Here is a 16396-nt window from a genome sequence, read left to right as displayed (position 1 = left end):
AGGATTACTGGAGAAGAGTGGAAGGAATGGGAAAAGTGGCAAGCGAGGGAGAATAAAGCGCAGGGGATGATCAAGGGAACAGTGTCGGATGCTGTGATGCTTGATATATCTGAGAAGATGTCAGCTAAAGAAATGTGGGACTACTGCATAGCCCTGCATGTAACAGCGACGATCGAGAATCAAAGGAATGTCCGTCAAGCGTTGTTTAGCTATGACTTAAGGGACGATGCGACGGCCGAAGAAATGGCCAAGCATGTAGAGGATTTCTCGAAGACGATGTCCGAAGCGAGATTGGTAGGGTTGAAGTTTGACTCACAGGAACGAGCTGGGTTATTCCTCAATACCATTCTAGCACCATCCTACAGGATCATTCAGATCGAAGTAACATCCCTCATAGCAGAGGAAAGAACTTGGGAAAAGGTCTTATCGATCTTCAATAAAGAAACGGCGAGACGTAAAGCGCGCCCTGTTGGTAGAACCAATAGGAAGGGATTCGCGATGTTCGTCGAAGGAAATAAAGGAATGAGGGTGAACCGAGATAATATCTCTGATGGTCAGCCCAGAAAAGAAACTAGAAAGTGTTATAACTGTGACACTGTAGGACATCTAGCGAAAGACTGTCGTAAACCTAAAAGAGAGGATACGAACAGGAAAGAAAATGCAGATGTAAAGGATGGAGGTAAAAAGAAATGGAGGAATAATAATAAGAATAACAAGAAAGGACGTACGGTCTCGAAGGATGAGAACCAGTCCAAGGATAACTCCAAAACCTCCTTGATGTATTCGTCATTGGATGGTGAACATGAGGCGTGGGCCGGGATGGCCATGTCGACAGAATCATGGTTCGATGATGACGAAGGGTACACGAGTAACATCGTGTGGCCCGAAGAAATTGAAAACCCGTGGGTTGAGGATAAGGATAATGAGTGGGTGGGATTAGCTACAGAGTCTAATGATGTAAGCCACACTCGTGTAATCCCCACCTGGGTAGTGGACAGTGGTGCTACTCACCACATAACTCCTCACAGGTCGATAATGACGAACATTAAAAGACTAGTGGAACCGAGAGTGTTCGGACTAGCATCTGGCAAGTCAATGACGGCTTGGGAAACAGGTGATATTAACCTCGAACTAGATTCAGGACAGAAAATGGTACTGAAAGATGTACATCACGTCCCCACAGCAAAGATAAGTCTCCTCTCCCTCTCGAAGTTACTCTCATGGGGATGGAAGGCGAATCTAAGCAGCGGTGGTGGATGGATAGGCAAAGGTAAAGAGAAACTAGGTTTGAGGAAACATGACTCACTATGGTCGGTAAGATTCGGCAGAGCGATGTCTGCCGCGATGATTGTGATATCGACACCAAAGGCGACTTCACCACTTGAATCTGAGCATCAGCGACTTGGACATATAGGTGTAGATAAACTAAAGAGTCTGGGTAGACAGGGACTATTGAAGAAGGACTGGGACACTTACAAGAACGATCCCTTTACAACCGATAATTTTCCCGCCTGTATGCAGGCCAAGATAACGCGTCTACCGAAGAATAAAGAAGCACCAATGTTAAGAGGAGACGGTGAAGGAGTAGGAATGGATGTCGATATTGCTGGCCCGTTCGGTCCGGCGATAAAAGGTGAACGATATTTCTTTGTTGGTGTGGAAAGGGCGAGTCGAATTGTATTCGCAATACCAATAACGACGAAGAACGAATCGTCAGATATCGTTCGACAGTGTATCTCGAAATTAGAGAAACAGCTTGGTGAAAGGGTGAGGGTGATTAGGTCTGATGGGGGAGGGGAATTCGATAGTCTCGATATGAGGGAATTCTACCTGTCAGCAGGGATCAACCACTACATCACACCAAGATACACACCGGAATTGAATGGAGTGGCGGAGAGAATGATACGTACCTTGAAGGGGATGGTATCAACGATGTTATTCGACTCAGGACTACCCAACGAGTATTGGTCCTATGCTGTCAGATACGCCGCCATTATAATCATGAAAACATCGATTGGTGTTACTGGAAAATCAGGGTGGACATCACTCACAGGAAGAGACACCAATCTAGATAGCATGTCGAGGTTCGGTGAACGATGTTTCGTTCAGATACCAAGGGAGATAAGGCTGAAGTCGAACTTCACGATACCTAGGGGGTCGTCAGCCATTATACTAGGTCAGGATGAGGGTGTGAGCGGTTGGATCGTTAGACTGGACGAATCGGGACGAATTGAACACTCACGAGACGTTCGTCGCTCGACAGGACGAATGGTGACGACTAGAGAGTCGCCAGATGTCATCCAAACCCCTCTTGACGCCATCGAAGTGGACCTAGACCCCGTCGTCAACGAAGAAGTTTTACCTGACGACCGCTCAGAAAGTGGCGAACAGGAAAATATCGATAATGAACAAGGAAATGATGTCGAAAGAGACAACTCACCTAATACAGGTCCACAACCCACTGAAAGACGACGTGGACAGGGCATTTGGGGAGGAAATTGGATCTATGAGAACGATATCGTCAAAAATGAGAGAAATGATAAGGAAGGAAGAAATGATGGGGACGAGGGGATCCTGACGACTCGTCACGGACGAATTATTCGACCCCCCCATCGTTTTGCAGGCCTAACAGACTCGTTTCTGGAATTCGGTCGCGAGCCTAATAGGTTAGTCGCACTCGCCTCTATCGCAGGTATCGAAAGTGACACTTCTCTCATTGATCCTGTCTCTCCTGAAGAAGCAGTAAACGGCCCAGATAGTGAAAAATGGCTGGAATCCATGGAGAAAGAGATATCTAACATCGAATCTAAAGAAACATGGGTGGAAACAGTACTTCCACCGGGTCGTAAAGCCATAGGCTGTAAATGGGTATTCAAAGTGAAGACAGATTCAGAAGGAAACCTACTAAAGTATAAATCCAGACTGGTAGCTCAAGGATTCTCACAGGTACCAGGCGTCGATTACGAAGAGACATTCGCACCTGTCGGTAGATCGGGGTCATTACGAATACTCTTGACTATAGCGGCCACCGAAGATCTCGAAATTCGTCAGGCCGATGTCGAAGGAGCGTATTTAAATGGTAAACTCGATGTCGAAATTTATATGAAGTATCCCAAAGGGATAAAACCGAAACCTGGATGTAATACCTTGAAGTTAGTCAAGTCTCTTTACGGGTTAAAGCAATCTGGTAGAACATGGTGGATTGAACTCGGGGAAGGATTATCTCACCTAGGTTTTTCAAGAATCGAGTCAGATTGGAGTCTTTACTACAGACCAGAAGGGAAAATCGAAGGAAAGGGAGCAGCAATACTGCTAGCCTATGTCGATGATCTGGTATTAGCCACGAAATCGAAGGAAGAAGCAAAAGAAATTTTCGATGGGCTAGGAAAAAGGTGGATAATAACCGACCTGGGGGAGATAAGTACTATCTTAGGTATGAAGGTAACAAGGAACAGAGAAGAAAAGACAATATGGTTGAACCAACCAGCATATATCGATAAGATAGTTCAAAAGTTTCCAGAAAACGACTTACATCGAGATCGAAAAACACCGTTACCTCTTACTGTGAAAAATCCTTCGATGTCGGAAGTGGAGAGTGAAATTCGACCATTTCAAGAATTAATAGGATGTCTACAGTGGTTAGCCACATGTACTCGACCCGACATATCATATGCAGCTTCATACCTTGCTAGGTACCTCACCAAACCGACGAAGAAAGTATGGGAAGAAGGGATAATGGTAATTACCTACCTTCGGTCCACTCGTTTACATGGTATTCGTCTTGGTGGCAAGGCTAGTGATCTAGCAGGATGGGTTGATGCCGATTGGGCAGGTTGTAAAGACACACGACGATCAACTACAGGTTGGATATTCATGATGAACAACTCACCGATAACCTGGAGTTCAAAAAGACAAGCTACGGTATCGTCGTCGACAGTCGAAGCAGAATACATCGCGATGGCTGAAGCAGCGAAGGAGGCTCAGTGGTTGAGAGGATTACTGAGGGAGATAGGCTACGATCAGCTAAATCCTACTATATTAAACTGCGATAACCAAGGATCGATATCACTGGCGAGAAAACCTGGTACTCACCAGAGGACAAAACATATCGATATTCGACATCATGCTCTTCGAGATCTAGTCAGTAATAAAGTTATTGAACTAGCATACGTCAGCACTGTCTATCAGAGAGCAGATGTACTTACGAAAGCTTTAGGTGGACCAGTACATTCGGTGAATATGACAGCGATACGTGTAGAACCACCGAAGAAGAAAAACATTGGTTCAGTATACGTGACATTAGATGATGATGAAATCATCGATTACGATTATTCTGAATTCGAGGACCTAGGAGATCTGTCAGGTGGTACAGAGAACGAAGTGGTACCAGAGAGAGAAGTAGTATCAGATAAAGAAGTGTGGGTGGAAGGAACTTCAGAGAAACCCACCGAGGGAACCACCGAAGGAAAACTTCTTGTGAGCCAAAATGTAAAATTTTCAGGTGTACCTAAGAATGTGAGTAATTCGAAGATAGGTCAAAAACCACCGGTAGAACCTAGAGTCATTAGAGAGATGAAAGAGAAGAGTAAGAGAAGGGATAAGATGATACATAGAGGAGGTACTACTCAACCTCCATCGTCAAATCCACGAATTTCGGGAACCTGGGCTGGTAACCAGCGACTTTATAACCACCGAGGACAGCCTCGATCTTTTTGTGGAGAGAGTCAACCGAATCAACGATCTCTTGTACCCTCGCATGAGTATCACCACCTTCCAAAAGAGCGTTCCCTAGCAAAAGGAAATGTTTATCGAGGTTCGATTTCAAAATCCCCAGTTCGAATTGTACCTTCTGAGAAAGATCTCAAACTCAATAAAGCTCACATTATGACAGACAGACTTACAGTCGGGAGGATTGCTGGGGAGCAACCTAAGAGCAGGACGGTCAGATGGTCCAGGAACCGAAGGAGTAGCGACAGTCGCGAGAACAGCAGGAGAAATTTGGGACATGACGATTTTGCTACTAATGATAGATATCGTCAGCCAGGTACTCGAAGCAATTTCATCGATTCTCGGGATCCTACTAGCAAACCTGAAGTTTTAAGAAGCAGACAGGATAAAGGGAAGTTCAGAGAGTCAGAAATGAGAGATAGAAGTGGAGAAAGACGAAAGATGGACATACCGATAATTGGAGATAAAAGTGATGAAGTAAAAGGAAAGATAGAGAAGAGTCAGTCGTCGGTACCGGTGAGTGGTAGCCACGTGTCAGAGCGGAGCCCCGCAGGGGGCCCCACAGAAATTCATTTCACGATTTCACCTACCACTACTACCACACACATAACACTCAATATTTCATCATTACTACCTTCTACACCATCACAAACCTTGCCGTCGCCATCGATAAATCGTCCGGGACTACTGCAGAGTCGTGCATTGTCCCGTGGGGGAGTGTTAGCCGATAGAATCGGGCCAGGACGGCCGAACCGCCGTTAGAATTACCCCTTCCGTCGAATATTTCTCCGTTCAACTTATCCTCTGAACTTTATTCGATCGTCTCTGGTTTAATGCGTGTGAGTGGAATGTGATAAGTATAGAGACATGTAGAATTGATGCATGCTCTTTTTCCCCTCTGTATCATCATCTAATTATAAGTTAACATTCCGGTGCATCAAATAGGATATCATAGTAGGACGTAGGTAAACTGTCACGAAGTGACAAGACAGTTTGATAGTGATAGTGATATGATGGGTTGGGTATTTAACCAGCGACCGGCGGTATGCAGTAACCGCCGGTTAATAGGCCTTTTAGCACAGTGGTTTAGACCGCTGCCTCTGAAGGGCACTGTTATATCGTCCCAATGCTGGTTAGTTGGTCTCGTGACAGATTAACCGGCGGTTACGGGTAGGATCCTGGGTTCGACTCCCAGGGTGGGCTGGGTCGAATTCAGTCCCTACTTGGAAAACCTCCCTCTCGGAGAAAGTTTTCGGCCTATCGTACCCTTCCCTGTTGGGGCCCCAGATGGGGCTGAAAGGGAAGGCATAATGTCACGAAGTGACAAGACAGTTTGATAGTGATAGTGATATGATGGGTTGGGTATTTAACCAGCGACCGGCGGTATGCAGTAACCGCCGGTTAATAGGCCTTTTAGCACAGTGGTTTAGACCGCTGCCTCTGAAGGGCACTGTTATATCGTCCCAATGCTGGTTAGTTGGTCTCGTGACATAAACGCAGATATGGCATCGTAGGATATCAGTGGTAATCGGTGGGATGCATGGCAATGCATGCAGGACAGTGCAGGACGATTCAGAGCGCTCGTATTCCGCAGGTCTGCACGAGCCTCTTGGAAAAGGCTGATTTTAGTATTTAAACCCTATCTAGTACTGTAGTTTCTTCTTCAGCAATGTATCTTTTCAATTCCCTTCCCCTCGTTTGATAAGTCACTCAGTTGGTTCTAACCCAACCTCTCGAACCCTCAGTACCTAAGGCAGTCACCAAGGTCCACGAGCCAGAGACTAAACCCCTCAGTTCCCAAGGCAGTCCTTTGCTACCGCAGTCTACCCGCAGGCGTGACATGTCTTTTGCTTCTAATTTTCGACTGGGTCGTTCCGTCGTAAGATACTTCGTACTCAGTAGTACCTGTTCTCCCTCTCTGAATTCTTCTGGAATGCTCTTGTGCCTCCTGTTGTAATATTCCCCACTAATCTCATTAGCCATCCTGACCTGTTCTTGAACAGCCGCATGTAATTCTCCCATATCTCTCCATTTCTTCTCCAACTTGTTTGACTTCGATCGAATATCGTGCAAATGGATATCGTAGTGTGGCACATAGCCGTAACAGGCTTCAAAGGGACACAAACCGTGGCTACTATGTGGCGAACAGTTATAGGCAAACTCAGCAATTGGTAGAAGTTGATCCCAGTTGTCCATGTTGTAGTTTATATACATCCCGAGCAGGATTTCCATATGTTGATTTACTCGCTCAGTTTGTCCATCTGTTTGAGGGTGATACGCAGTTGAATATAAGTTCTTTATTCCCAAGAACTGACATATCTCCTTCCAAATTTCCGCTGTAAATTGAGTCCCTCTATCTGATACAATTGTTCGAGGTACTCCATGTTTTGAAAAGATCTCCTTGATGTAGATGTCGGCCACTTTGTTCGCTGTTAGTCCAGTTGTACATGGAATAAATCTAGCCATCTTGGTCAGTCGATCGACTATCACTAGTATCGCGTCGAACTCGGTCGATTTTGGTAGGGGTCCCACCATATCCATAGAGATATCTGTCCACGGGAGTGTGGGTACTGGTAAAGAGACTAGATGTCCATACGGCTGATGTCGATGAGTCTTATGTCGGTCACAGATCTCACATCCTTTTACGTATTTCGCAATATACTCGTCCAAATGTGGCCAGTAATAGTCCTCTTTGACCATGGTGATAGTTTTGTCTCTTCCTGGGTGACCCACTAGTATCGAATCGTGTCTTGCTTTCATTACTTCTAATCTTGCCTGTCCCTCTGGTATAACTACTCTGTTTTTGTACAAGAGTAATCCGCTCTGTGTCCATGATACTATTGGTGTCTCGCTGCTAGCCTGTGTCTTCTGTGTGTCCTGTGTCTTCTGTGTGCTCTGTGTGTTCTGTGTGTTCTGTGTGTTCTGTGTGCTCGGTTTGCTATGTGTCTGTGTCATTTGCAGTCCTAGTTGTCGTATGTTTGCTATGTCTTCTGAATCTTTCAGTCCGTTCTTGATGAGTCCGAATAATGAGTCTTCCCCGGATTGCTCCTCTTACTATGTGTCTTGGTCCTTTGTGTTCTGAGTCCATCGAATTCGATTCAATTTGTTCGTGTGTCGGTAGCAATTGTAGCCAGTTACCTTTGTTTAGGTCTGGGTCCTTGCTACTCCTTCCCGGATGATAATCTCCTCGTCTAGTCAGAGCATCTGCTCCCCCATTTTTGCTGCCTGGTCGGTAAGTGATCTCTATGTTGAAGTCTCCCAATATTTCCAACCATCTCATCTGCCTTCGATTTAGTTGTCGTTTGCTTTGGAAGTATTCTAGGTTCTTGTGATCAGTAATGACTTTTATAACATCACTACTGTTGGCCAAGTAGGGCCTCCAGGCGACCAAGCAGTCCACGATGGCTAGTAATTCTTTCTCTCCTACCGTGTAGTTTAGTTCACAGGGTGTCATTGCTCGAGACCAATACGCAACTGGGTGAAGTTCGGTGGTTCCTTTTATTGATGGGTGAGGGAATCTTTGAGACGCTATTGCACCTATCGCGCAGTCGGATCCATCGGTTTCGATCCAAGTCGGTCGGGTCCTATCAAAATGTCGAAGTACTGGTGCTGTGGTGAATGTTTTCTTTAGATCGTCAAAAGCCTTTTGGCATTCTTGTGTCCAGTTCCAAGCTTGATCCTTCCTGGTCAATCGTGTGAGAGGTCCCACAATATGCAAAAACCCCTTGATAAACCTTCGATAGAAATTCGCAAAGCCCAAGAACACTTGAGTATCCCGGACTGTCATGGGTTCTCCCCATTCTAGAATGGCTTTCACCTTTTCTTGATCCATTTCGATCCGCTCGTGTCCTATTACATACCCCAGGAACTTCACTTCATTCGAACTCCATTCGCATTTCCTCGGACTGACGACCAAATCGTTTTCCAGTAGTCGATCTAACACCTTTTGGACAATTATCTGATGGTTTTCGATCGTGTCGGAGTATACCGTGATGTCGTCAATATAAACTACTACCCCTTCGTCAAGTAGATTGTGAAACATGTCTTGTAGGAAGTTCTGAAAGGTGGCTGGTGCATTACACAACCCATCCCTTAGGACTGTGCTCTCAAAACTGCCGTATCTTGTTCGTAAGGCAGCTTTATGTTCATCTCCTTCCTTTATTCTGACTAACTGGTAAGCCCCTTTCAAATTGAGTTTAGTGAAGATCCTTCCCAATTGAAGTCGATCGAGTAGTGTCGAGATGAGTGGCATTGGGTATGAATCCTTAACGGTTACCTTGTTAAGCGCCCGATAATCCGTTACCACTCGATAGGGAATCACTCCCTTTTTTGGAACCAGGAATACAGGAGATCCATAAGGTGATTTACTTCCTCGTAGATGGCCGCTGGCCAAACCGTCGTTGATCCACTGCTTCAGGAATGCATCCCCATGTTCATCCAGTTGGTAGATTGGTCCTGGTTTTAGTTCTGCTCCGGGGGTCAATTCGATCTCGTGATCACATTCTCTTCTTGGTGGTAGTTTTCTGGCTCGTTCCACTTTGAATAGCTCCAGGTATTGGTGCCATTGTGTCGGTATGACTTGTCGTAACTCTTCTTCGCTCATCTCATCTTCTCCTTTTTCCAATGCTGTTCCTCTTATCAATCCTTCCTCCAACCTCGGATACTTCCAACCGTTATCTTGTCCGATTCCGTCGAACTCGATCAATCCCTTTCCACAATCGATCCTTGCCCTAAACTGTTTCAAGAAATCCAATCCCACCAGTACCTCGGGGCCTTCGTATGCCATCACATCCAATTGAGTCGCAATCTTGAGTCCTTCTCCTAAATCCAATTCAGCTTCTACATACTCGGTCACTAACGTCGCGGTTGTTCCATCGAGGAACCTGATCTTCCGTGGTTCCTGATACTGTCTTTTTGGGAATAAATGGTATAATGGACAGGCCGGCTGTACGTATCTTCCGGTAGCTCCGGTATCAATCAACATTCCAAATTGTAGGGTATCTTCTTCTGTCTGTATTTTTATGTATATTATAGCCGAGTCATTACTGAGATCTATTGGTAGTTGAATTTTGTGCGATTCTGTTAGATCCTGGCCGCAAGTGGTCGCATCACTTAGGCCAGGTATTCGTTTCCCTCTTCTTCAAAGGTCACCGCCATTCCCCGAACTAATGGCCCTTTGGATCCGGTTGGGATCGAGTTTGATCCACTAGGAATTGGTGAGCTATGCGGGTTTGGGGATCCCCTAATGTTGTTCCTCGTATTTCCTCCATTTGGACAGTTGTTGGTGTAATGTTCTGGACTTCTACATTTGAGACGACGTCGGTTCTCCCTCCTCCAAGTCATTTCGTTCTCGCTGAGACGTCCTCCGTCCTCTGTCCAAGTGACCGGAGGGTCATTTGGTAGACCATAATTCATCATCCCTGGTTTTCCACCGGGCAAGGGTCCTCTACCAGTCGATTGTGAGTGGCGTTCTACCGGGTTGGGCGGACTAGTATCCAATCGCATCGAATTCGATCGAGGGGGAAGCCAGGTCGTCTCATGTTTGCGTCTAGCAGCCCATCGATTCGCTGCAATCATCGTTTCAGCCATCCGTTGGTTCTCCTCAGTCCCTATCACATGCTGTTTGAAATAGATCCAGTCCGATTTGGTTCGAGGGTCGGTGTTATTTACCACTACCACCTTCAGTAGCTCTTCCTTCAGGCCCTGTATGGCTGAGGCGATTTTCATTGCATCTGGTACCTTTCCAAGGTGTGTGGACCAAAGTTCAAAGTTGGCAAAATACTCGGCGGCCGTATCAGTCTGTCTTAACTCTTGCAATTTCCTCATAGCCGTACCTGCCATGTTACTGTCTCCAAATTGAGTTCGTAAATGCTGGATGAATTTGTCGTAGCTCTCTAGCCATTCGGTCGAATTCCATATACTTGGATTGGTTATGGCCGGGGTTAGAAGCATTTGAGGAGTGCCTCGAAGATACCCGTACATGAACAGGATCTTTCTGCGATCGGTGGCATACTCTGCCCCTTTGAATTCGAAGTTCATGTGGCATGCTGCAAGGAAGTTGTCCAATTCTCCTCGTTCTCCACTGAAGGTAGGTGGATCCGCACACCTGGTTTTTCCTGTTCATTCGTTGTTGGTAAGTTTTGGCTCCAAATACGGCTTGTTTTCTTCGATTTCGATCGAACTTGCCCCTTTCGATGTGAGTAGCTGTTGGTTCTGTCAGTCAGCTTTCATCGTAGCCAGTTCTTCCCTTAATGCATTTTGTTCCTTTTGTTGCATTGTCATAATGGCTAACAATTGTGACAACTGCTGCGATAATTCATTTAGCGGATCTGGGGTAGTGGTGGTAGAAGTGAAATCATGTGAAATGGTACTTCTCGAAGAACTTGTTGGTATTTCTTCCTCTGGGACCAGCCCTTGTTCCAACTCCTCTTTTTCTGGTATCATTTTCCGCGCTTTCCCTCTGGTGAGCATACAGCACTCTCCGATTCGACCCAAGGTGCGTAAGGCTGATTCTTCAACTTGTAACGGTACTGGAAACACGACGACTAAGTCGCAGGTTGGGTCGAACTCGATGGATGTCTCGTGGAAATCTAGGGGCTCTGGTGCTAATGAATCGTGTCTCCTCTGCAATCAATGTAGCCAAAGAATGATATTGAAGAATCAGCAAAGTTGGTACCTTGCTGATTGTACTATATACTGTCTACAGGTATCCGTCTCCTCTTCTCAGTCCTACTGCAAGCGTCTATGTACATACTTGGACAGGTAAAAAACCGCTTTTGAGCAAACCCAGTGGGAAAATCTCGAAAGGGGAAAACCCGTCCCTACCTACTGCAGCACTGCCTCCAACTCCCGCTTTCCTCTATCCTAATCCGTCGAACTTGATAGAGTTCTCTCGATTCGTTGTTACCCCGTAACAGTAGCGAGCAGACATGTCGCGTCGTTGTGGTGCAGTTCGGCGTTACTAAAACCCCGATCAGTGGCGAGTTCATGTGTGACGCGTCGTCGGGGTTTCAGTAGCCCCGAGGCCTATGTGTACCTGACCACGTGTTGTGGCAGGTTGTGCCCCAAGTGAACTAGGGGTGTGCCCCAAGTGGACGTCGCCTGGCTCTCAGGTCATAACCCCACCTTTACAGAGCGGCAACCTCATTCCATCCACCTTTTTCTTTCTTTCCCTTCCATTTCTTGGTTCTACCTTGCTGATTTGAGGAGGCAGGAACTGAGCAGTCTACCACCCAATGATCAACTGATCCACATCAAGCACAGGGATGTTCCTTACTTGGTCCTTTCCCTGCCTTCTTCAATCCAGCATAGAACACCATGAGCAAATCTTTGTCTGAGCAAGCAGCTGAGATTTGTCGCCAAGAGAGTGAGAAAGCTTGAGCTGCTAGAGGTTTGTCATTTGCTTGGTTCCTCTGACCTGCATGCACTCAAAGGATTTGATCTTGATGTCTACCACAGATGGTGTATCATATTCATAGATAGAAATAGGAGTTACGGCTTCAACCTGCGGCTTCATATGTACCAGGGAAGTCGCATTGCGTTCCATGTCTCCCGGCCTAGTTTCTGTCTACTCTGAGGATGAGGAACCACCCTGACAATCTTGGATATCCTTATTCCCCTTCCTCTGTGTGAGCCTCTCAAGAAGGGAAATGTCATGACCGAGTAGCGAGCCCGCGAACGTAAACCGTCCTAAAAGAGTCAATATCGACTCTGCTAGTGAGATCTGATCTTGCTATACGGACTGGTAGTGACAGGAAAGGTCCGAGATGATTGACCGTGTATGAATGAGTGGTGTCAAGCATGGACGGGAGATTCCTCACCAGTGGGAAGGCTTTTTGGGTGATTGCCCTCTATCAAATGATTCTTTCTCATGATGCCAGTCTTCCTCGTTATGTCATCTCTTCCCATCTCTCCTCATGGTGTCATCTTTTCTCATGATGTCATGTCTTCTCATGATGTCATGTCTTCTCAGGATGTCATGTCTTCTCTTGAGGTCATGTCTTCTCTTGAGGTCATGTCTTCTCTTGATGTCATGTCTTCTCATGATGACATCCCTTCTCATGATTCATTCATCTCCATGATGTCATTTCTTTCCCAGATTATCAGCGTTTCCCAGGCTGTGGACGTCCCCCCGCCACTTTGCAGCTATATTACGGCCAGCTATTCCACCCACCTCCGGCGCTCTTAACCTATCTCGATAATCCACGGAGATGGTGTTTGAATTACGATTGCCTTTGGTTCCTCGGAGTCAGGACATCTCGTACTCCGAAACCATTGAGAAGGAGAAACCGCCTCTGCCCCCTTCGACCGGGGCTGCAAGTGAACATCACTTCACATCCTCCATTTTCGTATCAGGTGATGGTGAAGGTGAGTTCCGTACAAGGACCTTGCTCAATCAATTATTGTTTCGCCATTGGAATGTTGACGGCTCAAATCTAAAGATTATCCCACTCAGCGACATTGAGAGTTCTGTGGACTTCAGAAGCTACTTGCAGCAACAACTCTACTCAGCAATGCCTGAAATGGAAAGTAAAGTTGAGTATGACCTTCTTACTTCCTTAGCAGATAAGCCAAAGCCTCTGAAGCCGCTAGTGACTGCTGCTAGAAGGCAGTGTGAAAAAAACAGTCTTGCACTGTCCAAACTACACAAGCACATACTAAGCGGGGACGGGCCCGATCCATCTGACCTGATTTCTTACCTCCTCCCTCAACTCATGTCAAATCTAGCAAATTTGGTGAGACAATCTATCCAAGCAGTGGAACATGAGGTTACAAGTTTTCTGACTGATACAAACCTTTTGTTCTTAGGCCTTAAAAACGCTTTGGAACCAGGTGAAGAGAAGCTTCAAGAGATATTGACAGATGCATCAAATCTGGAGGTCAATCTCAGGGAAGAGGTGAAGCAAGCAACTGCTTATTTGGAGGCAGCAGCTACATTCCTGGACGGACTTTCCTCAAGGTTTCAGATGGTTTTGAACCTCCCTAGGCCTACACCTCATAATGCATTAGCCTCAAACCCATCAATGTTAACGCTTATAATTAGATGATAATACAGAGGGGAAAAAGAGCATGCATCAATTCTACATGTCTCTATACTTATCACATTCCACTCACACGCATAAAACCAGAGACGATCGAATAAAGTTCAGAGGATAAGTTGAACGGAGAAATATTCGACGGAAGGGGTAATTCTAACGGCGGTTCGGCCGTCCCGGCCCGATTCTATCGGCTAACACTCCCCCACGGGACAATGCACGACTCTGCAGTAGTCCCGGACGATTTATCGATGGCGACGGCGAGGTTTGTGATGATGTAGAAGGTAGTAATGATGAAATATTGAGTGTTATGTGTGTGGTAGTAGTGGTAGGTGAAATCGTGAAATGAATTTCTGTGGGGCCCCCCGCGGGGCTCCGCTCTGACACGTGGCTACCACTCACTACTGACGACTGACTCTTCTCTATCTTTCCTTTTACTTCATCACTTTTACCTCCAATTAACGGTATGTCCACCTTTCGTCTTTCTCCACTTCTATCTCTCATTTCTGACTCTCTGAACTTCCCTTTATTCTTTCTGCTTCTTAAAACTTCAGGTTTGCTAGTAGGATCCCGAGAATCGATGAAATTGCTTCGAGTACCAGGCTGACGATATCTATCATTAGTAGCGAAATCATCATGTCCCAAATTTCTCCTGCTGTTCTCGCGACTATCGCTACTCCCTCGGTTCCTGGACCGTCTGATCGTCCTGTCCTTAGGTTGCTCCCCAGCAATCCTCCCGACTGTAAGTTTATTACTGTTCGTCATGTCATGAACTTTATTGAGTTTGAGATCTCTCTCAGAAGGTACAATTTGAACTGGGGATCTTGAAATCGAACCTCGATAAACATTTCCTTTTGCTAGGGAACGCTCTATTGGAAGGTGGTGGTACCCATGCGAGGGTACAAGAGATCGTTGATACTGTTGACTCTCTCCACGAAAAGATCGAGGCTGTCCTCGGTGGTTATAAAGTCGCTGGTTACCAGCCCAAGTTCCCGAAATTCGTGGATTTGACGATGGAGGTTGAGTAGAACCTCCACTATGTATCATCTTATCCCTTCTCTCACTCTTCTCTTTCATCTCTCTAATGACTCTAGGTTCTACCGGTGGTTTTTGACCTATCTTCGAATTACTCACATTCTTAGGTACACCTGAAAATTTTACATTTTGGCTCACGAGAACTTTTCCTTCGGTGGGTTTCTCTGAAGTTCCTTCCACCCACACTTCTCCTTCTGGTACTACTTCTCTCTCTGGTACCACTTCGTTCTCTGTACCACCTGACAGATCTCCTAGATCCTCGAAATCAGAATAATCGTAATCGATGATTTCATCATCATCTAATGTCACGTATACTGAACCAGTGTTTTTCTTCTTCGGTGGTTCTACACGTATCGCTGACATATTCACCGAGTGTACTGGTCCACCTAAAGCTTTCGTAAGTACATCTGCTCTCTGATAGACAGTGCTGACGTATGCTAGTTCAATAACTTTATTACTGACTAGATCTCGAAGAGCATGATGTCGAATATCGATATGTTTTGTCCTCTGGTGAGTACCAGGTTTTCTCGCCAGTGATATCGATCCTTGGTTATCGCAGTTTAATGTAGTAGGATTTAGCTGATCATAGCCTATCTCCCTCAATAATCCTCTCAACCACTGAGCTTCCTTCGCTGCTTCAGCCATCGCGATGTATTCTGCTTCGACTGTCGACGACGATACTGTAGCTTGTCTTTTTGAACTCCAGGTTATCGGTGAGTTGTTCATCATGAATATCCAACCTGTAGTTGATCGTCGTGTGTCTTTACAACCTGCCCAATCGGCATCAACCCATCCTGCTAGATCGCTAGCCTCGCCACCGAGACGAATACCATGTAAACGAGTGGACCGAAGGTAGGTAATTACCATTATCCCTTCTTCCCATACTTTCTTCGTCGGTTTAGTGAGGTACCTAGCAAGGTATGAGGCGGCATATGATATGTCGGGTCGAGTACATGTGGCTAACCACTGTAGACATCCTATTAATTCTTGAAATGGTCGAATTTCACTCTCCACCTCCGACATCGATGGATTTTTCGCAGTAAGGGGTAATGGCGTTTTTCGGTCTCGATGTAAGTCGTTTTCTGGAAACTTCTGAATTATCTTATCGATATATGCTGGTTGGTTTAACCATATTGTCTTTTCTTCTCTGTTCCTTGTTACCTTCATACCTAAGATAGTACTTATCTCCCCCAGGTCGGTTATTATCCACCTTTTACCTAGCCCATCGAAAATTTCCTTCGCTTCTTCCTTCGACTTCGTGGCTAATACCAGATCATCGACATAGGCTAGCAGTATTGCTGCTCCCTTTCCTTCGATTTTCCCTTCTGGTCTGTAGTAAAGACCCCAATCTGATTCGATTCTTGAAAAACCTAGGTGAGATAATCCTTCCCCGAGTTCAATCCACCATGTTCTACCAGATTGCTTTAACCCGTAAAGAGACTTGACTAACTTCAAGGTATTACATCCAGGCTTCGGTTTTATCCCCTTGGGATACTTCATGTAAATTTCTACATCGAGTTTACCGTTTAAATACGCCCCTTCGACATCGGCCTGACGAATTTCGAGATTACTAGTCAAACATTGATCATGGAGCCCCA

General features: G+C 45.8%; 2 protein-coding genes across 2 annotated transcripts; one reads left to right on the top strand and one right to left on the bottom strand.

Moving 5' to 3' along the window:
• Positions 1-9840: 9840 nt before the first annotated feature.
• On the bottom strand, positions 9841-11480 carry TREMEDRAFT_66325 (uncharacterized protein; the record flags this gene model as incomplete). Its single annotated transcript, XM_007008391.1, has 4 exons — positions 9841-10416; positions 10835-10941; positions 11112-11333; positions 11426-11480. The coding sequence occupies 4 exons, from the start codon at positions 11478-11480 to the stop codon at positions 9841-9843; spliced, it is 960 nt and encodes a 319-aa protein (XP_007008453.1).
• A 1458-nt stretch (positions 11481-12938) lies between these two features.
• Positions 12939-13775, top strand: TREMEDRAFT_66324 (uncharacterized protein; the record flags this gene model as incomplete). The annotated part of the gene is made up of 2 exons (XM_007008390.1): positions 12939-13095; positions 13240-13775. The coding sequence occupies 2 exons, from the start codon at positions 12939-12941 to the stop codon at positions 13773-13775; spliced, it is 693 nt and encodes a 230-aa protein (XP_007008452.1).
• Between the last annotated feature and the right edge of the window lie 2621 nt (positions 13776-16396).

This window comes from Tremella mesenterica, assembly GCF_000271645.1.
Source record: "Tremella mesenterica DSM 1558 unplaced genomic scaffold TREMEscaffold_21, whole genome shotgun sequence".
NCBI classification, from domain to species: domain Eukaryota; kingdom Fungi; phylum Basidiomycota; class Tremellomycetes; order Tremellales; family Tremellaceae; genus Tremella; species Tremella mesenterica.
Note: the sequence above shows the minus strand (reverse complement) of the source record. Positions and strands in the feature narration are given on the sequence as shown.